Source organism: Pocillopora verrucosa, chromosome 11 (genome assembly GCF_036669915.1).
Source record: "Pocillopora verrucosa isolate sample1 chromosome 11, ASM3666991v2, whole genome shotgun sequence".
NCBI classification, from domain to species: Eukaryota; Metazoa; Cnidaria; class Anthozoa; order Scleractinia; family Pocilloporidae; genus Pocillopora; species Pocillopora verrucosa.
In genome coordinates, this window is record NC_089322.1 from 19,634,884 (window position 1) to 19,654,882 (window position 19,999).

The 19,999-nt window shown below is 38.5% G+C and overlaps 2 protein-coding genes across 3 annotated transcripts; one reads left to right on the top strand and one right to left on the bottom strand.

Moving 5' to 3' along the window:
- Window positions 1-2: 2 nt before the first annotated feature.
- LOC131770186 (mediator of RNA polymerase II transcription subunit 20) lies at window positions 3-4,033 on the top strand. The gene is made up of 5 exons (XM_059085898.2): window positions 3-132; window positions 780-928; window positions 1,477-1,640; window positions 2,397-2,486; window positions 2,584-4,033. Exons 1-5 carry the CDS (start codon window positions 119-121, stop codon window positions 2,794-2,796), a joined length of 630 nt encoding a protein of 209 aa, XP_058941881.1. The 5' UTR covers window positions 3-118; the 3' UTR covers window positions 2,797-4,033.
- A 3,376-nt stretch (window positions 4,034-7,409) lies between these two features.
- LOC136284377 (dynamin-1-like protein) lies at window positions 7,410-19,753 on the bottom strand. 2 transcript variants are annotated; one of them, XM_066174635.1, is made up of 23 exons: window positions 19,577-19,753; window positions 18,643-18,700; window positions 17,531-17,671; window positions 16,913-16,998; window positions 16,670-16,741; window positions 15,880-15,966; window positions 14,982-15,144; window positions 14,493-14,573; window positions 14,237-14,304; window positions 13,496-13,600; window positions 13,260-13,373; window positions 12,079-12,170; window positions 11,817-11,937; window positions 11,587-11,733; window positions 11,107-11,202; window positions 10,867-10,983; window positions 10,419-10,463; window positions 10,088-10,312; window positions 9,896-9,962; window positions 9,272-9,323; window positions 8,793-8,874; window positions 8,085-8,162; window positions 7,410-7,869 (listed from the first exon to the last, which is right to left on the bottom strand). In XM_066174635.1, exons 1-23 carry the CDS (start codon window positions 19,676-19,678, stop codon window positions 7,813-7,815), a joined length of 2,256 nt encoding a protein of 751 aa, XP_066030732.1. In that variant the 5' UTR covers window positions 19,679-19,753; the 3' UTR covers window positions 7,410-7,812. The 2 variants fall into 2 exon arrangements, with proteins under 2 accessions (XP_066030732.1, XP_066030733.1); XM_066174636.1 differs by having other exon boundaries at window positions 7,411-7,869; window positions 10,879-10,983.
- Between the last annotated feature and the right edge of the window lie 246 nt (window positions 19,754-19,999).

Below are 19,999 nucleotides of genomic sequence, written 5' to 3' on the forward strand. Positions count from 1 at the left end.
CAAATCTGAGCAACTGATGTTCCGTCCATTAGACAGTTAGTCGTTAATTTTTCCGGACATAAATGGTTGATCTCGTCAACTAGAGTAAGAGAGAGGCGTTAACACAGATCCAGTTAAAATGGGAGTAACTTGGTGAGTTATGAAATCAGGAGAACATTAAATTGAGGCGATCTTTGCTCGAAACAGCGTAGTACTGTCAAAGAGCGTGTTTCTTTTTGGGAGAACGGCTGAAAGAAAATTTATAAACGCTGCTTTGCTTGGGATGTCCAATACAAGCATTTGCTCTCCAGTAAGATACTTTGTGTACCATATGATCGCTAAATGCTATAGATGTGTGCGCTCGAACCAAGTACTGTAGTCCATAATCACGAAGAAAAAAGTAATGTTCTTATTATTAACTCTTCCCATATTAAAAGGTGCCAAAGCCTATCGTTGTTGCGCCACAAAAATTACTCAGAATTTCACCACGTCAATACTTGGAACTTGGCAAGAGACTTGAGTCCCAAACTGATCTTAATTTGAGCAATTTTTGAAGTTTGCCACCTCTGTAAGCTGTGGTTAAGTTTTTAGGGCTAGCATTGCAAAAGATCGTGATTGTATTTCGTCCCTGCACATAAAATGCTATAGATATGTGCACTCGAATCAAGTACTGTAGTCCATAATCAAGAAGAAAAAAGTAATGTTCTCATTATTAATTCTTCCCATATTAAAAGGCACCAAAGCCTATCATTGTCTCTGAACATGTTCTTAACAACTCATTAGTATAATTTAATTTTAAGCTTGATTCCAGTGGAACTTCCAGAAGGAAAAAGTGGCCAACAGGCTCTTGCAGTTGAGAAGCTTCAAAAACGTGCCGAGTTAATGGGTGCTCAGAAGACTGGTAACTGGTGTGTCAACTGTGAGACTTACCAGGCAGTAACGACATTCAGTAAGTATGGAGAGCACTTTAATGTCCTTGATCTTGTCAATCTCTGAACTCACTGCTATATTCCTCTGTAACACACACATTTCTTCAAATCTGTTGAGGTCTGCATGTAAGTTGAGTGGTCATGTGGCTGATTAAAGTGGAAAGGGTTGTCACCTTGAATGAGATGCCTTGACAGACATATTCCTAATAACAATACTTTGGAGGAGAAGTTTGGGAAACCTGGAGAAAAATCTTCAGACTGCAGACCAAACTGGTGACAAACTGAACTTAAATATGATGCCTTTGCAGGAATGGAACTCAAGCCACAAGGCGGTGGGGCTGTTCTTACCACTACTTCATATTTGCTTTACTTTTGCTGTGGCAAATATTTGAAAGAAATCCTAAATGTAGCTTGAAATCTAGTTTTCTCTTAAAAAGTATCTTGTTAAGGATACCAAACCTGTGCTCTGTAAAGATAAAAAAAGCAATATTGCTCTGTCAGCCATGAAGTCCAACTCCAATGACCTTCTATATCTACAATATTATCCAGTTTTTTGTTCTTCTTAAAGGTACAGCTAGCAAACTCATTCATCTGGTGCATAGTACAGAATTTCCCTACTCATCATTTGCTGTTCTGGAGACAGGCACATGTCTGGTAGCAGATTCTGGTTTTGATTCCTTGATGTCTAAACTTAAGACATTCTATGCACCAAGAAAAACATCGAAAATAGAGGTGAATATTTTGGTTTTGTAAAAATCAGTTAAGGCTTAGGGCAGCTAGTTTTGTAGCTTTTTCTGTTTCCTTTTCTTCTCACACTCACTTTGTGCTTGCCTCTGCTCACCTGCAAATGTCCTTTGAGAAGTTTAGACAGTCGTCAAGAGTTTTTCATTGTATGTAAACTGACATCATCCCATAGGGAAAAACTGTTATTCAACAATTATTCACCAAAGGCAAAGTGAACATTGTTGAATGATCCCCAAGACAAAGTCCAAGGATTATTCAACAGTATTCACAAAGCCTGAGGTGAGTAATATTAGTTTGATTGCTCAGGTACTTTTGAATTCTGTTGTGAATTTGGTTTGTTGTTGAAACCAGTCTGTTACAATTGTTTTTATTCCTTGCAGCTGGTTTCCACTAGAATTTAACAGGTTTATTAACTTAAATCAGCTAAAACTTCACATTTTTCTATTGAAAAGTGTTATGCTAAACTTAGTGACATCTTTTGTGCTCCTCAGAATTGAATTTTTTTCTATTGCATTTATCAGTTCCTGCATAGCATTGACGAAATACAAGGCAGCCATTTTGAAATTTAGTGCCCCTTGCTATAATCACCTAATGCAAGGTGACAATAGAGAGATTTGGTGCAATACTTGACCAATCAGAATGTGTGCATCTCCATAATCACCAGAGCAATTATATGAATAACTTTTAGAGAAAGGTGATAACCAAGTTTACACCTATGCACTCTTCAATGCAATTCTCCTTCAGGCAAAAGGACATCGCTATGAGTTGGGAGACTTTGTTCTTAAGTTTGGACAAGTTTCTGCAGGTCCAAGTTTTAAAGGAATCGTTGTTGAGGTGCAGTAAAACAATATAGAGTTCTTAATTCTTTTCTTCGTTTTGGCGTTCATTAATTATTCATGTATTTATTATTTGGTGTTTGGTGTATTTTCAGGTGGAGTATCTGCCCTGCTTAGATGTTCAACAATGTTGGGGATTGATCAGTGAGTTTCTGTTGAGCTTTATGGACCCTTCAATCGTGCTTCCTCCACCTCCCAAATGCAGCAATAAAACAAGTGAACTGTTTTGTCCATCAGACACGATACTCCAATACATTGAAGTGTTTAATACGTATAGAAAGTCTGCTGGAGCCACTTCTTTGTCCTAGTAAATAAACAGTCCAAAGCCCCTTATACGTGTTTTGTATCTAATGATCCATTTTGAAGTTGTGTGCTTGGTTACCAAGCCTTTGAACAGGAGTGATGCTAAGGTTGACCTTCTTATGATTCAAACCTTGCTGCTCTTCAAATGCAAATTACTTTGTTATCATGCTAACTAGATACTGGTCTGTATCACAACAAGGTCACCTTCAGCCTCATTCAAAATCAAAAGCGTGGCAACTAAGTATACAATTGTGAAATGGCCCTTTATCCAGTTTAGATTGTAAAACTTCGAATAAGTGTAACTCGCTTCTCATGTATTAATAATAAGTGAAATCTTTTAGCACTTTTTTGACTGGTTGGGCACAATAGATGTAAATCAAAGTCGGGGACAAATAAGATCGACATTGATACAGAATCGAATAGCAAAGGATGTGTAACAAAGTTCCGCGCTTTTTGTTTTGGCGGAAGACAATGTACAAAAAACGTTTCTGAAATGCTCTTGATTTTATATGTTTCATTTATACACCAAATATATTTGTATGTTTCGCAAATAATGTGTCCCTGGAGTTCGCTAAAATGTACTGCTAAAACATGAAAATCATCGTCGCACATTTTGGGGCTGGCTTGATTATGGAGTTTTTTTATGAATTAGAAACAACAAGGGCACTATTTGTCCTCCTTTCAAAGACTTTTCAGGCACGAATTGACCAGATTTAAGTGATGCCGGCAAAGTACGTGGTGAGGGTTTTTCTTTTGCTGTGAGAGCTGATGAGAGATTGTTATCAGCAGAGTTTATTGTAAATGGATTCTTCTAAGATAGTTTCCGTTTGAAGGCGTGTTTCAGAAGTGACATTTGCACCATCTTTCGCCTTTGAAGTGTACTATTTTATTGGGCTTAGATTTGGGACACGCTCGTGAGCTAAGAGCGGCTGGAGAATTTGCTTTAGGAATAGATATGGAGGAGCCCGTCAGCTTTTTATCTGTGATAGATACTTGTAAGCATAATACGCTCTATGTTAAACCAATCTGAGATTGAAAATGTAAATAACTGTTGAGGTGATACAGCTAAGATATGCATGATACTTCTTCCTCTAAAGGTTGTTGTTTTTCGTCAGTTTTGATATCAGTGGACCTCGTCTTCTGCTGTCAAGGAAATCATCGCGCTTTCGTTCATGTAGAGGTGTTTTTCAGGACACCAGTTGACAGGAATAGAGTGTTGTGATTTCACTTGTGATTCAGCAGGACCTCTTAGGCCTATTTTAACCTCTCTACAAGGTGATTGTAGCGTCTTACACGGAGATTCTCCCGAACTTTTGACAGAAGCTGTATCCTTGAGATCAGTCATGTGAAGTTTCCCAGGCCCTATACCATAGCCATGATGGTGCACGCTGCTGTTTTGATGTAAAGTCGATGGAGATATCATGCAATTTCCGTCTCCTATATTTATCACGACCTCCTCTCTCGGTACAACTGGCAAGTCGCTATATTCTTTAGATGATTCAGCCTCAGTTACGTTCAAAGAATTAAAACCAGCCTCTTCAGAATGTTTTTGATAACTTGGGAACTGCACGTTTGGCGAAAAGGAGAGCGAGGACTTAATGTTTTCGTCTTCTAGCACATTTACCACAACTTTGTTCCATGGAATCATCGGCATATTATAAGATTCTTCTGAAAACCTCACATCTCTCTCATCCAACAGGATTTTAGATTCGTTTAGAAATTCCTTCAGAGATGCCTGAGATGTTCCAGAATCTTTTGATTGGCATTCATCTCCCTTCGCCTGAATCGTCAGAGAACTTGCCTTGTCTGTCATCACATTTGGTCTTGTTTCTTGACAAGTTGCCCGTGTCCCATTATGTTCCTCGAAGAGAGACAAAGTTCCCTTCTCTGATTCTACTTGGCTTGCAGAAAGACAGTTCAGCGACGCATTCGAGGAAGTCGAACTACATGGATCATTCGCGATCGGGAAAGTCCAATCTGCAGAGTTGTTGAAAAGTTGTGAAAATCCAGTAACTGGGTAGTCTGTGGACTTGTTAGGCGTAGTAGGATCAGAGGGTTGGTCATTCTGGAAGGGAGTTGTTTTAGGTTCAGAATCTTGGTAAGGCTTCACCATCACTAACTTCGTTTTGTAATTGATTTCACCGTCACTAAGATCTCCATCCAGACTAGTAGTTCTTGTTACTTCAGCTAGTTGCGGTTCAGAATCAGCAGGCCTGACAAGATTACTTCTTTTCTGACATTTATTCCTGGGTAGGACGAGAACACGAAAAAAAAAAAAAAGTATCGAGAAGGTTAATATTTAGTGTCTGGGTTGATAAGAATCGAGCACACAAGGTTTTCATGATTGTACTTAGTAAATTTATAAATGTATCTTGATTTTGTTCCGTATATTTCTACATTTTTCTCCTCTAATACATTGGATTTATTTCTACTTTATTCTTAGCTTCAGTAAAAATAATATTTCGGTAGAGCGGGAATCTTGCTGAAGATAACTAGTTATCATTGTATCCAATCCCAATTCAATCCCAAGCCCACCGCGATATCTTCACTCCGACCCGATATAAGAACAATAAGATCTCTCCAGCTGCCACGTACACGTTCTCCTTTTTTTAAAGGAGATTCCATTTACTTACAAAAAAATTTCTGTTTAGGCATGAAGCCATTTTCATTTGAAGCATCTCTACACAGTTTAAACCTCTTTATAGAGTGGACACTGACATTATTTTCTCTCAAATGTGAAAAAATCTTCTAGAATTGTCTTTGGACTTGCTGCTATCTCTAATAAAGGAACAATTTATCTCCCCTTAATCGAGAATGTACCTAACTCATTTAAACTTACCATATAAGGGCAATAACAGTAACAATGAAAGGAATGGCTAACACTCCTGCTAAGACACCGCCAACTACTGCAGCAGAACTTGCTTCTGTTTCATCTCCGGTTTTCGAATGAGATTTCTCACTTTTCGTTTTGACATGCTTTCCTTTTTCACCCGCGTGTAATTTTGGAGGATCTTGGAGGATTTTCCAATGCGGCCCTTTCGCTGCCTTCATTCTACGGCGAACGACTATTTTATTGTGAGTCATCGCTGACGTTTTTTTACGTAAGTGTGAAGCTCCGCTTTCTTGAACTCTATTGTTATCTTGTGGTAATGATTCGCTTTTGTTGTTACTGTCAGCATGTCGTTTATCAGGCATTGACATGTCCTGTGATATAACCTCCGAGGAGAACGCATGCGTAGAAAAGGACACTTGATCTGTATCTTATCCAAGAACAATAGCGTAGTACCATCATTAGTGAATGTGAGTGAATGTGAGTGAATGCAAAGAATAAGTTCAGGAAATCATATGATTGACACCAGTGCTATTTGTTACTTATGGGCAATGATCGTAGAGGGTTTTCATTAATTACACAAGTCTAAGGCGATTGTAGAACCGGCTAACTTTCTTAATAACCTTTATCTGATCAATCTCATCTTAATCTTATTATACGAGATCTTTTTCCGGATAATTTGGCAACAACAGTCCTGAACACGTCTCAAAGCGGAGGAAACAACGAAGAGTTGAGTAAATTAATTTGGCAATCCTTTGATACATTGTGATAATTCTTTTATTTATCGAGCTTATTCCGTCAGGATGGCTGGCTGTTGGTCTCGTTCATATATACGTTTTCATGGACCTGGATTTCGTTTCAATCCATAAATAGTAGCAAACATCCAGCATATCTACCTTGCACCTGGTCAATAGCGCAAATTTAAGGACGATGCTGTTTAAAGATTTGAGTTGTACACGTACAAACCTCAAAACAACGCTTCGTTGACGCTCGTGACAAGACGAAAAACATATTTCTCCATTTCTTTATCGAGTTCAAAACGTACCATCTCTCTTACTCTTACTAATTTGATGCTATAGAAATAGACCTCGCCCACCATAGAGTACTTGTAGCTCATTGGTAAAGCATTGGTACGGCGCGCGGAGCCCGAAGGTCTGAGGTTCGATTCCTCATAGGACTCAGAATTTTTCTTTGTCCCACGCTTGTGACAAGACGAAAGACATCCTTCTCTTTTTCTTTACCGAGCCCTCCTGTTCTATTTACAAACAATGCTTAGTTTTCTTACCTTTACAAGATGCCGTTTCGAGTAACAGTAAACATTGAAAAAGAAAAACGATAAAAACTTTGTTCTTATTCATGACTCTGAGCTGTCTCGAAGGGTGGTAAGAAACTGCGCTCTCTCTTAGAGAGAAAATAATTTCTAATTGATGCGTCACAATGACAGCTCTTGCATCATTACTGGGCGTGCGCAAGAGCTATTCACGCGAAGAAAGGAGAAACACAAGGTGAGGACTGTGGAGAATTAGGGGGCACAGATTAAGGCCCTGTTGAAGCCTGGGTTACAGTTTACCTGTGAGGACTTGTACATCACTCACCATCCGTATATCAAATCTATTTCGCTTCGTGTCACTCTCGTATAAAACACAGCGGGAAGGGAGAGAGCACCTATTTCAAGTATTGGTGAATAGGAAGGGCGTGTACTCGAAGGGAGGCAATAATTCCAGAATTTACGATATCTAGTCGTTCAAGGCGAGTGACGCGATGATTTACGCGAACAAATCACCAATACAACTCTTAGTTCGAGTACAGTATCATTCCATTCTCACCATTATATTACAAGCATCAGAGCAATAGCTGCAAACTAAACTTAAAAAAATAACAATTTTCTGACAAACGTGTAGTTCATGACGGTAACTATAGAGACCTAGAAGTAAAGCATTCGCGCAATCTTCGTTACTTGATATTTTGAACGTTACAGGAAGCAGGTAGATTCCGTATGACAGCAACTTATACTGCAACGGTATCTCGTTGCAAAAACTTTACTTAAAATCAAGGGAAAGCTCAGACAATAAAGAGAATCCGGAAAAACACTTCTAACTCAGTTGTATTTGAGTACACTGTTAATATCATATCGTGGTTAAATGATCCCTTCTTTGCATTCTCTTGGTTTTCTCTTCTCTTGTGGTCTTGATTACCAAATATGTGTATCTCTCACTTCACTAATAATGTGTCCTGCCCTCTGGAGCGCCTGCAAGGAAAAAGAACATTTAATCTTGTAAGAACCATCTCGAGAAGGAGAGTTGCCAAAATACGCGTACGCCGTACAATTTTCAAAATAGAATGGCAAAAACTGAACTGTTCCAAAATAAAACCAAACGCACGCCCCACTGTTTGGGTAAGTAGCGACCTATTGAGGAGTGTGTCATGCCCGTTTGCTTTCAAATTTGTATGTTTGTTTGTTACCTTGAGCATTTCCGCCGCCTCTTTCCTCTTGATATGCATCCGCTCTGCTTCCTCAAGAAGAATATTGAACATTTCATTCTGAAAAACAAGGTGAAATCATGTTGAAATTCTTCTTGTGTTATATCACGCCAAACGTCACTACATTACATAAACGCGAGGTCGAACGAGACTCGCGTTGTACTGACGTTTCACCACCATTGCGATTAGAACTGCCCACTATGGCTACAACGATTCTTGATTGAGTGTGGTCAAAGCAAAAACAAAGTAATTCCAACGGTCAAACAGAAGGAGGGAAAATATCGTTGAGAACCGATGTTCCCTTGAGCAATCACGTTTTCATCAAAAAGCTCTTATACAACCTACACATGCACCAAATTGTTTGTGCGATAAAAGTGCACTTAAGCGCGAAGAACGTGTGATAAACGTGCGGGGGGAGTGCGGTAAAAATACGGATGAAATGCGATAAAAGTGCGGTGAAACTGAGAAAAAATGCAGTAAACTGCGGTTAATTGCGACGAAAATGCGGGAATAGTGTTGCATAAATGCGACAAAAGTGCAGTTAACCTGCAATAAAATTGCAGTAAAAGTGCGATCATGATGCATTACAACTGCGATAAAAGTGGGACGAAAGTGCGGGGAAAGTACGGTGCAAGTGTGGGGAAAGTGCGGTAAAGCTTTAGAAACTATTCATGCTCTAAACTCATTCACCTTGTAAAGTTTCTCTACCAGCTCACTCTGAATTCTCTCTTTGACAAAGTTTACCAAGAAGCACATTATAGCTTTAGGTACACTACAAAATAAAATTAAGAAAACGAGATTTAAAATAGTGGAGACGGAAAAGTATTAATAATACTAAAAGATTATACATTTGAAAATCCAGATCTCGAGCCCGAACAACGAGACTTGTGACTACACCTCGTTACCCGTCAGGCCAGAATTATAGGTACTTCTACGTGGAGCACGGAGAAACTGTTATCTTATCCATGATCACAAGGATTTCGACCAGAGTTCAAAAGCAGAGACCAACATTCTCACATCTGGCCACCATGTCAGAAGATGTTGCAAAAATCAGTCTTCCTTGTTCTTTTCATTATCTCTAAGCACTCTAGTACCCCGTAGAGTTAAGCGGGGAACAAAAACACCTCCAAAGAATACTGTAGTCAGCATAATGATTCATATGAACTCACCTATCTTGAATTGATTTCCTAACAATCATGAAGTACGACTTAATTAATTTCCCTAGAAAATAGTAAAAGAAAATTATAAGATGGGCCGTGTTCAACATGTCAGTGTGCGAGCCTGAAAAACCAGTACATTGGTTCACTTCCCTGCGTAAAATCAATACCAAAGGCAAAAAAAAGTCTTCTAACTTAGTTTGATTTGTTTCATTTGGCTTATCCTTTCTTCAAATAAGTTTCTAACCGTAAACTTTCGTAGTTGTGCGATGTGACTTCGCCAAAACAGCAGTCAAAATGAAAGAGTTAGTCGCTTTGCAATTTCCCCTCAAGGGAGTGAGCCCGTGAATTTTCGACCTCGTAAACTAGACCCAGTCTTCCTCAGTCGCAGCTTATCTTCTGGAATGTGGACCATTTACAGTTCATAGCAATAATTTACAGTTTTAAACATCTTAACCCGGACACACTATGACGCCAATTTCAATAGGTCGACAGAAGTGCAATTCTTTTTTTAAATCATTATACTTTTTTATTTTTGCTCTTGTATTGGTTGTTTAAGTGAGCCGGGGTGCAGTATATTTATAATCTAGGAAAATCTTAATTATAAAGTGTCAGCTTGTGTGAAGGTTAACTCACGGATGATGTCGGCCTCTATTTGCTCTCGATCTGTTAATCCTCTTGGTTTGAAAGACGATGGTAAGGCCTGACACAAAAGTGATAACAAATGATATCAGTGTCTTTAAAAGTTTTGTGATAAACTTCTTGTATCTTTATGGATCGGCTGTCAAATCAGTAACTTTATTTTCATATCTAACAGTTGTTACTCACCAGTTCTTCCGTGGCAAATGACTGTGTCGCTCCAGTCACCGCACTTGTTTGGTCCACGGCAGGCTGAGCACTATTACCACGCATCCATGACACCAAGCCTCCAACTGAGGACGAGGAAGCAGGGACTTTATCTGCGGGACGACTGGTAGCGGGAGACGCGTTAACACTGACATCGGGTCTGTGGAGCGGACTTGATTCAGGAGTGGAAGTCTGTGATCTGACACCCTAAAAATAAAAATGGAGGTTTAGTTTAAAAAAATTGGAAATAAACACAATTTTGTGGGGGAAAAACGGAAAGAAATATCAAACAAAACACTCATTTACACCTTACCTCTAAGGGTCCATTCACAAGATGGTTCGAGCGCGGTTTGCGCTCCTGGAAGAAAAAAAAGGTGACAAAACTTTCCCTTTATTTGTAAGGAAATATAATGTACATTAAAATCAAACACTTGGTCTGTCGCGAGTGGAGACGCACGAAAACTGCGCATGCAGTAACACGCGTGACAGCAGGGCGAGATAGTCGCGGATCACATTTCCGTACTTAGAGGGGTTGAAAATGCGAAACCTTGAAGTGAATTTTTGAAAAGTTTTGTCTGAATAAGTGATCTAATATTGTCTCGAGTTTTTGAGATGTCCTCTTAATCAAATGGTGGACCAGACAGAGATCAGATTGATAAGTCTAGGTCACTAAATTGAAAATTGAAGAACCAAATCACAGTTCTTCTTTAGTGAATCATGATAATTTAGACAGGTGGATCACTAAGCATTTATGATTATATCTCTGACCGTACCATTTCGTGATTCATCGCAATCGAGGAGAAAACCGAGGCACTGTCTGTGAAGTCCGGGTGATTTGTGTTGATGTAGGACAACTCGATTGCCACCAAGTTTTCTACCTACAATGCAAGGAAGATACAGAACTTAATTTCTTGAGATTATTTATTCTTTTATTGAATGACATTTTAAAAGTCATGGAAACTGTGTGGTTGTATTCATATGATGAAAAAAAATCAGGTTACCATTTCGTTCGTTGAGGGAAGTCGTCGAAGGAGAAGATTAGTCACCACTTCGACTATTCTATCATGAAGCTGTGGAAATCTCTTCACTTCCATTACCTAGAAAAATGGAATCACCAGACTCAAAACGACAAATTACATTGACGATAATCCTTTGCACCCTAACCTCAGTGTGAATATTCTCCATACTGTTCTCTAGACATTTCCTTTGGGAGTTGACAAGGAGAATTTGGTTGACAATTAAGAGCTTCTTTTGTTGGTGATCATTTCCTTTATTCTTGTAGCTACACATCACCGGAGTTTGTCGCAAGGTAAACGTGTCTCCTAGTAATTTCTAACAAGCCTGGTGGAAAAAATGAGTGTTGCATCTCCTCACTGAAGTGCTGGAACCCCAATTCCCCCCCCCCCCTCCTCAAAAATCGGTCACATTTCCCAAGCGGCCAAAGCCAGAAATTGTGCATCTGCCAACATTATTCACAATACCTGACTGAAGGCGTGCTGCACAATCCTTTGCATCTCCTCATGGACGAGCTCCACACATCGGAGACTGGGCTCCTCTAGTCGACGTATCTGTCTCTTGACCAAAAGCTCAAATGAAATCTCCGGGACAAACAAGGCAGGCCGAGGACCCTGTGAGCAGAAACAAAAAAAATTCAGATTTGAGGGAAATTCATATCTTGGTGATCTCATCAAAATGCGATCTAATATCTTACCGTTGCGTTTCTAATGGCCGTCAGTATATCTTTTGTGGAAAGTCCTTCCAGGGCATTCATGTCCTGAAGTGTTTGACCAAAGATGTCGTGAAAAATGTAACATATCCTCGCTCCTCCACAACTGTTTTGGTAAATAAAACCAAAATAAGGTTAGATAGCTTTAGCCTTGGCTTATTTATCTAATTATTCACTTTTTACTTATGATAGTCTACATTTCTTTGCCTATTTATTTATCATTTATTTATCTATGCATGTCACTAACAGCTCTGTTGTTTCGATATTACGAGCAGTTCCCTCGATGATGGCGCAGTATGCTGAGGCAAATCTTGTGATGAACTGAAGAAGTACTGGGCCCTGTCAACACAAAGACAAGAGTAGCAATTAATTCATCGTTGCCTGACTTCTTTGCCATAGCGATCAACGGTAATTGGTCTGGAAGAGCCTTAGGTTTCATCTGTTCTGCGGGGCACATGTGGCTCGCTCCCAACGTCTGGGTTCGTAGGCCAGTCGGTATCATCGCCCAACTAATAGCGAGCTTTTGATCGACTACGAGTACGAGTACGAGTACGAGTACGACCGCGAGATTTTCCTCGCTTGGAGTAGTGCGCATGCTTTACAACGTGACAGGTCACGCAAACTCACTAGCTACGAGTTTTTTGGGAAATCTCGTAGTCGCACTACGAGTTGAAAGGTAAGTCAAGATTCTTCTCTTTCCAAATAAAACTTTTTGAGGAATACAAAAAAAGGCTGAGAATTGTAAAGAAAGTATATTCAGTAAGGCCTGACATCTACCTGTGAAGTGTTCTCTTAATTCTGAAAAAGCTACGCTCTTGTGTGTAGCAAGTTACAAATTCGTCACGGAAGACGACGACTACGAGAGACTAGTGCCACTCTATACCCGGTAAAAACTCGTCGTCGAAGTCGTGCCTGTACCAAATCTAAAGCTCTCTAGTATCTGGGAGGCGAGGGTTCGGATTTCATCGAAGCTGCAATATTTTTCAGTCCTCTTTCCTACAGGTGTTTAAATTGCAGCTTACCTGCCAGAATATTTTCTTCTCTTGATTTTCATCCGCAGATCAAATGAACTTTATTTCATCAAACATTATTAAGATACGATGAACCTTGTGAATTTGGGCGCAATCTTCGCAGTAATGAACACTACTTAAGCAGTAGTGAAAATAAGGCCTGAAATAATGATAATAATAAAAAATCAGGCCCGTGCAGGCCTGGCCCCGGTTGTTCAAACGGTGGATAACGCTATCCACTGGATAAATCGTTATCAGATGGATAGCGCAGTACGTTTTGTTAACGGTTGCGTTATTCGCCCTTTGAACAACTAGGCTCTGAATTTTTGCGAATTACTGCGAAGATCGCTTCCAAATTCACTTCTTAAACCGTAGCTCATATATATCATTTTCATAAATTTACAGTCATTTGATATACCTTGTCTTCCACCGGTTCTCCGTAACTCTGTAGTAAATGCTGGTATTGTGATGTCATTGCATTGACACGTGACTTCAGGTCGGGAAGACAATTCCTAATATGGTGCATCAGAAGCTACAATGGAAATATAATTTCAGGTTTTGTTCATGAATACGCTCGTTTTGGAGAGCCTTAAATCTCTGACAAAATAATCAAAAACAAGTAATTCTGTTTTCGATCTCGCGCCTTCTTGATACCTTATTAAGTGTCCGCGCGAGGAATGGGGTCCCATTTCTGGATGCTAAAGCTGGATAGTTCTTTTGAAAGAATGACGCTTCATCTTTGAGGGCAGCATTGATAGTCTGCGGAGAGAAATAACACAAATTGAAAATCAAACAACTTGAAACAAAAATTAAAAATAAAGTTACCTTAAATTCAAGTCATGCGAAGTGAAAAAAGGTAAAAAACTACTCATGCCACTACGCTTCAATTGTAGTTATTTGGAACCTCAAGCAAACCACGACAAGGGAAAGACGCCGGAAAACAGAATCGCTTAGCACGTACGTTTTAAAGCTTTGCACGTTTCTTAGCGTGGTCTGAGGACGGAATTCCCGACGGCAAGTTATTTAGTTTCCATTTAGCAATCAACGCTGCTCACATACGTTATGCTGAAGTTGAGATGTGGCGTCATAAGAGACGGTAAACACATTCAGCCATTCGCGAAATTCTAACTACAAAAATATAAATTCGTTTTTTAATTGACGTTTTCTTTGGCGTTGCCGTCGCGACTGCTTAAGGTACCTACAAATAGCGGTGTGTTAATCCAGCTTCGTAATATTTGTATCCCCTTTCAAAACTATTGAGTTTTCTTGGTTTTATCTGTACGTGCTCACCACGAGTAATTTCCCTAATACAGCAAAAACTGTGTCAGGTGGATACCCCACCCAGCCAGCCAACTATTACACAAGGAAGAAAATCATTATAAGCCCCTCTAATACCTTTCTGTTGTTTATATCTAACTGACTTCGATTCATGATACCAATTATCCCGAGCTTGACTGGAATAACTGGAAAAAAAGAGAAAGAAGCAGAGAAAAGAGAAAAGTAATTAATATATTATTAATATTAATTAATATTTATTATTAATTAAAATTAATATTAAATTAATAAATCCAAAAACTTTCAAACTTGACGAAAAAAGGGACTTGGATGACAAATTTTAATATCTGATGATAAATGCTATCTTTTCCTTTACCTCTTCCAAACAAAATATCTAAAGCATCAGTTCCATGATCCATAAGGTCCAGCTTGGTACAAACCGCAAGTGTCCTGTTTCCTTGACAGAAATAAGGTGAAAATTTAACTATTCAGTTGATATTTTCATGTTAAATATGCATTTTGGCCTATACATATAAAACAACAGCATGGAATGGACATAGATGGGGTTGTTGAGAGGAAAAATGAGATAGAGTTCCAGCCTCTTCCCCACCCTCAACGTTCTACACTTTGGGTCTTAAGGCAAACAATAAAAACCAAAAAACCATAAGAACCAAAAAATAAGAACAGTAGAAACAAAACTCAAGACAAAACATCAGAGTCAAGAAATCGTACACCAATGCACACACTAAACATCCACCAATTAAAACAAACTTTCATTAGTAGTAAAATGCAACATAACAAGACTCATGATGTCAATCAGCCAATGTATTGTAAAATGGCCAATATAATTGGTCAGCGGTCTTACCATCTGGGTCAACCTCTCGGGCAATCTTAATGGCTTCTGATGTAGCAAGGTCAATGTTCGCAGGTGTGACAGCAAGAATAATGCTGTTTGGATTACTGATGTATTGCAGGATAAGATGACGAATTTGGTGCTCAATATCTAGGGGCTGATCCCCAACAGGCACCTGTAGGAAAAATATTGAAAGTGAAGTCACCTCTATTTCCATAAGTGAAGCATAATTAAGTCAGCTTTTGAGTTAGATGGCTCATCCTGTTGCACCTTATCTTGCAATAAGCAGCATGAAGTGACATAGGGTTCTGGTACTCCCACCTGGATGGAATGCTACTACATTGCAGGTTTACCTATCCACCTTCACCCCCTTTTACCTCACCCAAGCTGTCAGATTTCTCTGACAGTTAGACAGTAGCCATTTGCATTCCTGGGTGCAGAGAGGCACTGTGAGTGTAAAGTGTCTCGCCCATGGGACACACTGCCCTGACAAGGACTTGAATAGCATGTGAGCAGACCCTCACCATTAGCATTCCTTTGCTGTCTGGAAGATTCAAGGAATTGAGAAGAGATTTGTCCAGGACCTGGTACTAATCATGTGGTGCTGCATCAGTGGGAGAGTATAACAGGGTAATTTAGTGTTATCACCTGAGTAGATAACATAAATTGACCTCTGTAAAGAGTTTCAAAGCTGATGTTTTGAGTGTTAGCCCTTTGTCAGAGTGAATTGGAAAAAATAAAGGCTCATGCTGAAGGTAATCACTGTTACCTTTGGCTTTTTGCACTGAGTTTACAATCTCTCGTAATTGTAATTGATAAATTTTGTTTATTATTAGAGACCTTGGAAAAAGTAGTAGCATGGAAACAACCTCAAAGATATATTTGACCCTAAAATCTAATGAGCACTAACTTTTGTCACTCCAGGAAGATCTACCAATGTTAAATTTAGAACTTTTGGTGAATAAATCTTCAGTCTGATTGGCTCACTTGAAATTCCCTATAAAATGAACCAAATCTCATTGTTCTCGCAAGGCATAACATTACATATTTTATCACAATAAATAATACAACAGACAAATGTTTGAGAACTAGTACGAATGGGAATTATAGTTTATGAATATCTCTAAAGACTTCTAAAGATATTCACCCAAGTGAGATTTTGATTGCAGAAGTAATTCTATTCCTACTAAGGCCTCACAAGGGTGATTAAGTATGTGTACAGTGAATAGAGATGTGTCCAGAAATGCATGCAATTTATGAAAATGGTAAAAGTCATCAAATCCGCCAAGCTGATTGCACTTTGAGGAATTGACTAAAATCCATCAAAATCATCAAATCCACTTTGAAGCTGATTTCCCTTAAACAAATTTGACTAAAATGGTAAAGCTTGACCTTAGTTGTCAAAGAAAGATAGAGGTCACTCATTTGGTAACTAGTATGGGCCAAGGAAAAAAATCTTAGTTCCACATGGATGACAGTGCAAATGCAGTATGTTGCCATTTGTAACCATCAGAGAATAGTTACTGCTGATTGGAAGTATAAGAGGCTCCAGAGGTTAGGTAGACTTTGTAGCTCTGAAAATTTTGATTTCATCATTCGAAGATTTTTGCTCTCGTTAATTGTTGTAAAGTGATGAAAATTATGATCTGCACAACATATGTATGTAGAAGCTACAACAGGATGCAAAACAACATTCAAACCTTGTTATTTCCAGTCACTCTTTCAGTTTCCCTTTCTATTTCATCACAAATTTCACTGAAGTCACTTATTACCTAAAGAGATGAAACAATAGGCAATTTTAAGTAAATTTACACCTTTGACATGAAAGAAGCATGAAAACGTGGTTTGGGTCAGACCTTGTGTACATAACTTGCCCTTCATGTCTGGTAACTGCACTGACATTATTCTTAAACTTTTCAGTCCAAACAGAATATCAAACCTACTCTTTCTTTCAGGTGAAGGAACTTTCCCCATTCCTCTGGATCTTCATTGTCCTTTTCTGTTTCTTCACCTTCATCATCTGAAAAATCTGTCATGTATCAAATTGAAAGAGCGTTCTTTAATTAAGGACATAGATTTGATAGAAAATCAACATAAAAAAGAGCTTTTAAAACACTTTAATTTTTTGAGTGCATTGGTGTTGTTCCTTAGAAAAATGGATTATAATACCTCAGCAAAGAGACAATTGACAAGGGAACTTAGCTTATGCCAAGCTCTTGGTCAGAGGAGATGAGTGAAAAAGAGAGCAGGCAAAGTTAGAGGAGGTCTGAGAGGTCCCACCTTGCTTTCCTCTGCCTTCCTCTCTATTTTACTTTTCCCCGCAAATTGAGAGGTCAAGAAAAACATACTGGACTAGCATTTCCCTTGAACCCTTGAAAGTGTCCTTGACAAGTACTCTTGTCTGGTGATCTTATCATTAGTGAATTGACAAGTCTTCTTTTAGAACGAGGAAAATTGATAATGAAGAAAAAAAAACTTCATGTTTCCATCAACGCTGACAGAAAACTTGTCAAGCAAAATGTTTCAAGGAGATTTTGTTAGTAATTAATAACCATACTTACATGCTTCCCCATCCTCATCATCATCTTCACCAACTTTTGGCTTCTTTTCTTTGGCTGACTTCTTGGAAGCTGTGGTCTTATTCTTTGGTGGAGTGTGAACTAACTGAAGAATCAATGGTCTACGAGTGACGACACCAGATCCTTAAATGGTATGAATACAAAAAATTATGGTCAGAGAACAGGTTAAATGGATAAATGTACAGAAAGGGGAAGCTTCAGACAATGCTAGCCAGCAATCCCCTCCCCCCTCCAATGAGGGATAGTCTCATGGATTTTTATGGTAGTAAATAAATTTGTACAACTCTTATCAAAGTCAAACCCTTTTTTTTTGCTTAACTCTAACATGCAGTCATTGTTTCAGCATTCTGCTTCCATGGTTCCCTTCTCTCTTAGTAAATATTGGAATATTCTTGTTGGTTTACTCAAGAATACATTGTTGCCATCGCTAGTGGTTGCTTTTCACAAGGGTGTCATGGCAATAGCCCAAAACAGTATTAGGTCCCACTGTGTTTCAGTCAAGTTCCCACACTCATCTGTTGGTGCTGAGTTAATTAACCCTTCAACTCCCAAGATCTGATTGGTAATTCTCCCCTCTAGCTGCTATGCATTTCTTTGTAAATTAGTTATGAGAATTTAGTGTTAGATCGAGATAACAACTTCTACCTGATATATTTGAGTTTTCTCAATACCAGTTTGTGGGGTAACATGTGGATATTATAAGGAGATGTTCCATGTTAATCACTTCTGGGAGTTAAAGGGTTACCCTAGCAAACAAATTTGTACTGTCAAACTACATTTGCTGTCAGATTGATATTTCAGTTTGTCTTTATTGTTCATATTCCCATGCTCATAAAAACAACTTTCACTTACAAACCAATTAACCCTTCAACTCCCAGATCAAATTTGCAGTTCTCCTTACTGTCAACCATACACTTCTTTTAATGTTAGTTCAGGGAATTTAGTATTGGATCAACTAATTTTCCCCCAATTGATATTTTTCTTTATTCTCATCACTTATCTGGTTGATATTTTATTGATGTTGTAAGGAGAAATTCTGTCTTGGTCACTCAAGGGAGTGAAAGGGTTAACAAAATTATATTACATGAATTTACCTCTTGGTAAGAAATCTCTTCCTACCAGGTTTTCAAGGACAGAACTTTTGCCACTGCTCTGTAATTTAAGGATCATAATGGTAAACACACAGTGTTATTTAATTAAAGCTTTCTCTAACATCAAAGATACACTCTTAAAAGTGTTCCACACACAAAGTATTAAAATACAACTTTTTTTTAAAGCAGCACTTAATTCATGTAGTGGAGGTTGTCCTTAGTGAATCCTTTTATTATTGCGCTGATTCAGTAAGAAACTCCCACCCTAAAAAAGTTATTTAAAAGTGTATCTTTTTTAGATATTGACGTCTTAATTGCAACAATTCTTGCACAGTATTGATTTTTAAGCTTACTATGTTATTCAGAACATGCAGTAATCACGATGAATTTTGGTTCACTACATGCTTGCTTGCTTGTCTGGGCTTAGAAGACAAGATTGGGCGAATATAAGCTCTGCATACAATGCCGTTCATAGTTGATACAAATAAACAGTCTTATACGTACAAGACTGTCTCTATGAAGAGATTGTTTTGAACAAGTTACCGAAATAATTTTCTAACACTTGTATCACATATCAAACTTGTTCCAAAATTAAATGGACATGTGTCTAAACTCGTGAAATTTAATTTGAAATGTAGCGACAAAAAAAAGAATACCTTCACTAAAATTATCTTCACGTAATATCAATCATATTGATGAAATAAAAACATCTTTGCTTTCGATTTGCCGCCAGGTTTCGCAATCTCGGCACATAATTTAACAACGAAACTTATTCACGGGTTAAATCAAAAAGCGAAAATGAACGGAAAAAACCATTAAGTATATGTACGATTTGGAGAAAATATCAACTGCTGAGATTTTTCTCGAACAAGTGATCAAAAATTGAAATTAATTCTGCGATCTCACGTACAAATCTCTCTCCTAGAATTGTACAAACCTGGGCACCAACTACCACAATCTGAGGAAGTTGAATAGCTTCTGATCCCACAGTATTAAACACATCTTGAAGTTTGTTAATAACTGGAATAAGCTGATCCATCTCCTTGTGGAGAAATACCGATAATATTGCGACCTGTGACTGCCGGTTCAAAAGTTTTCAACTGTTTTCCTAATTTTAGACGTCGCCTTTCGTGACCTGAGCATCTATTTTTACAGAAAACCGCTGTCTAGTAAACATTCTCTGGGCACAACTTCCGGTTCAGTGACATTCGTCTCACTTGACCGTCACAACGAATGAAGCAGTTTAATTAAAGACCGCATTGGCTTATAACGTCTGTATCAAACCTATGAATATAAATAAACGAAGAGACGAACGGACAGACGATTGAATGGTAAAAAAAAGGGGCTGTAGGGGATGGTG

What these genes read in the sequence shown, in the direction of transcription:
- LOC131770186 (XM_059085898.2), top strand. An exon ending in CCAGGCAGTAACGACATTCA is followed by an intron (nt 929 to 1,476) that starts GTAAGTATGGAG and finishes TTCTTCTTAAAG; the next exon opens with GTACAGCTAGCAAACTCATT. An exon ending in TTAAAGGAATCGTTGTTGAG is followed by an intron (nt 2,487 to 2,583) that starts GTGCAGTAAAAC and finishes GTGTATTTTCAG; the next exon opens with GTGGAGTATCTGCCCTGCTT.
- LOC136284377 (XM_066174635.1), bottom strand. Translation starts at nt 19,678, where the DNA reads ATGGATCAGCTTATTCCAGTTATTAACAAACTTCAAGATGTGTTTAAT. An exon ending in CATTTGCCACGGAAGAACTG is followed by an intron (nt 9,963 to 10,087) that starts GTGAGTAACAAC and finishes CTTTTGTGTCAG; the next exon opens with GCCTTACCATCGTCTTTCAA. An exon ending in AGGCGGCGGAAATGCTCAAG is followed by an intron (nt 7,870 to 8,084) that starts GTAACAAACAAA and finishes TTTTCCTTGCAG; the next exon opens with GCGCTCCAGAGGGCAGGACA.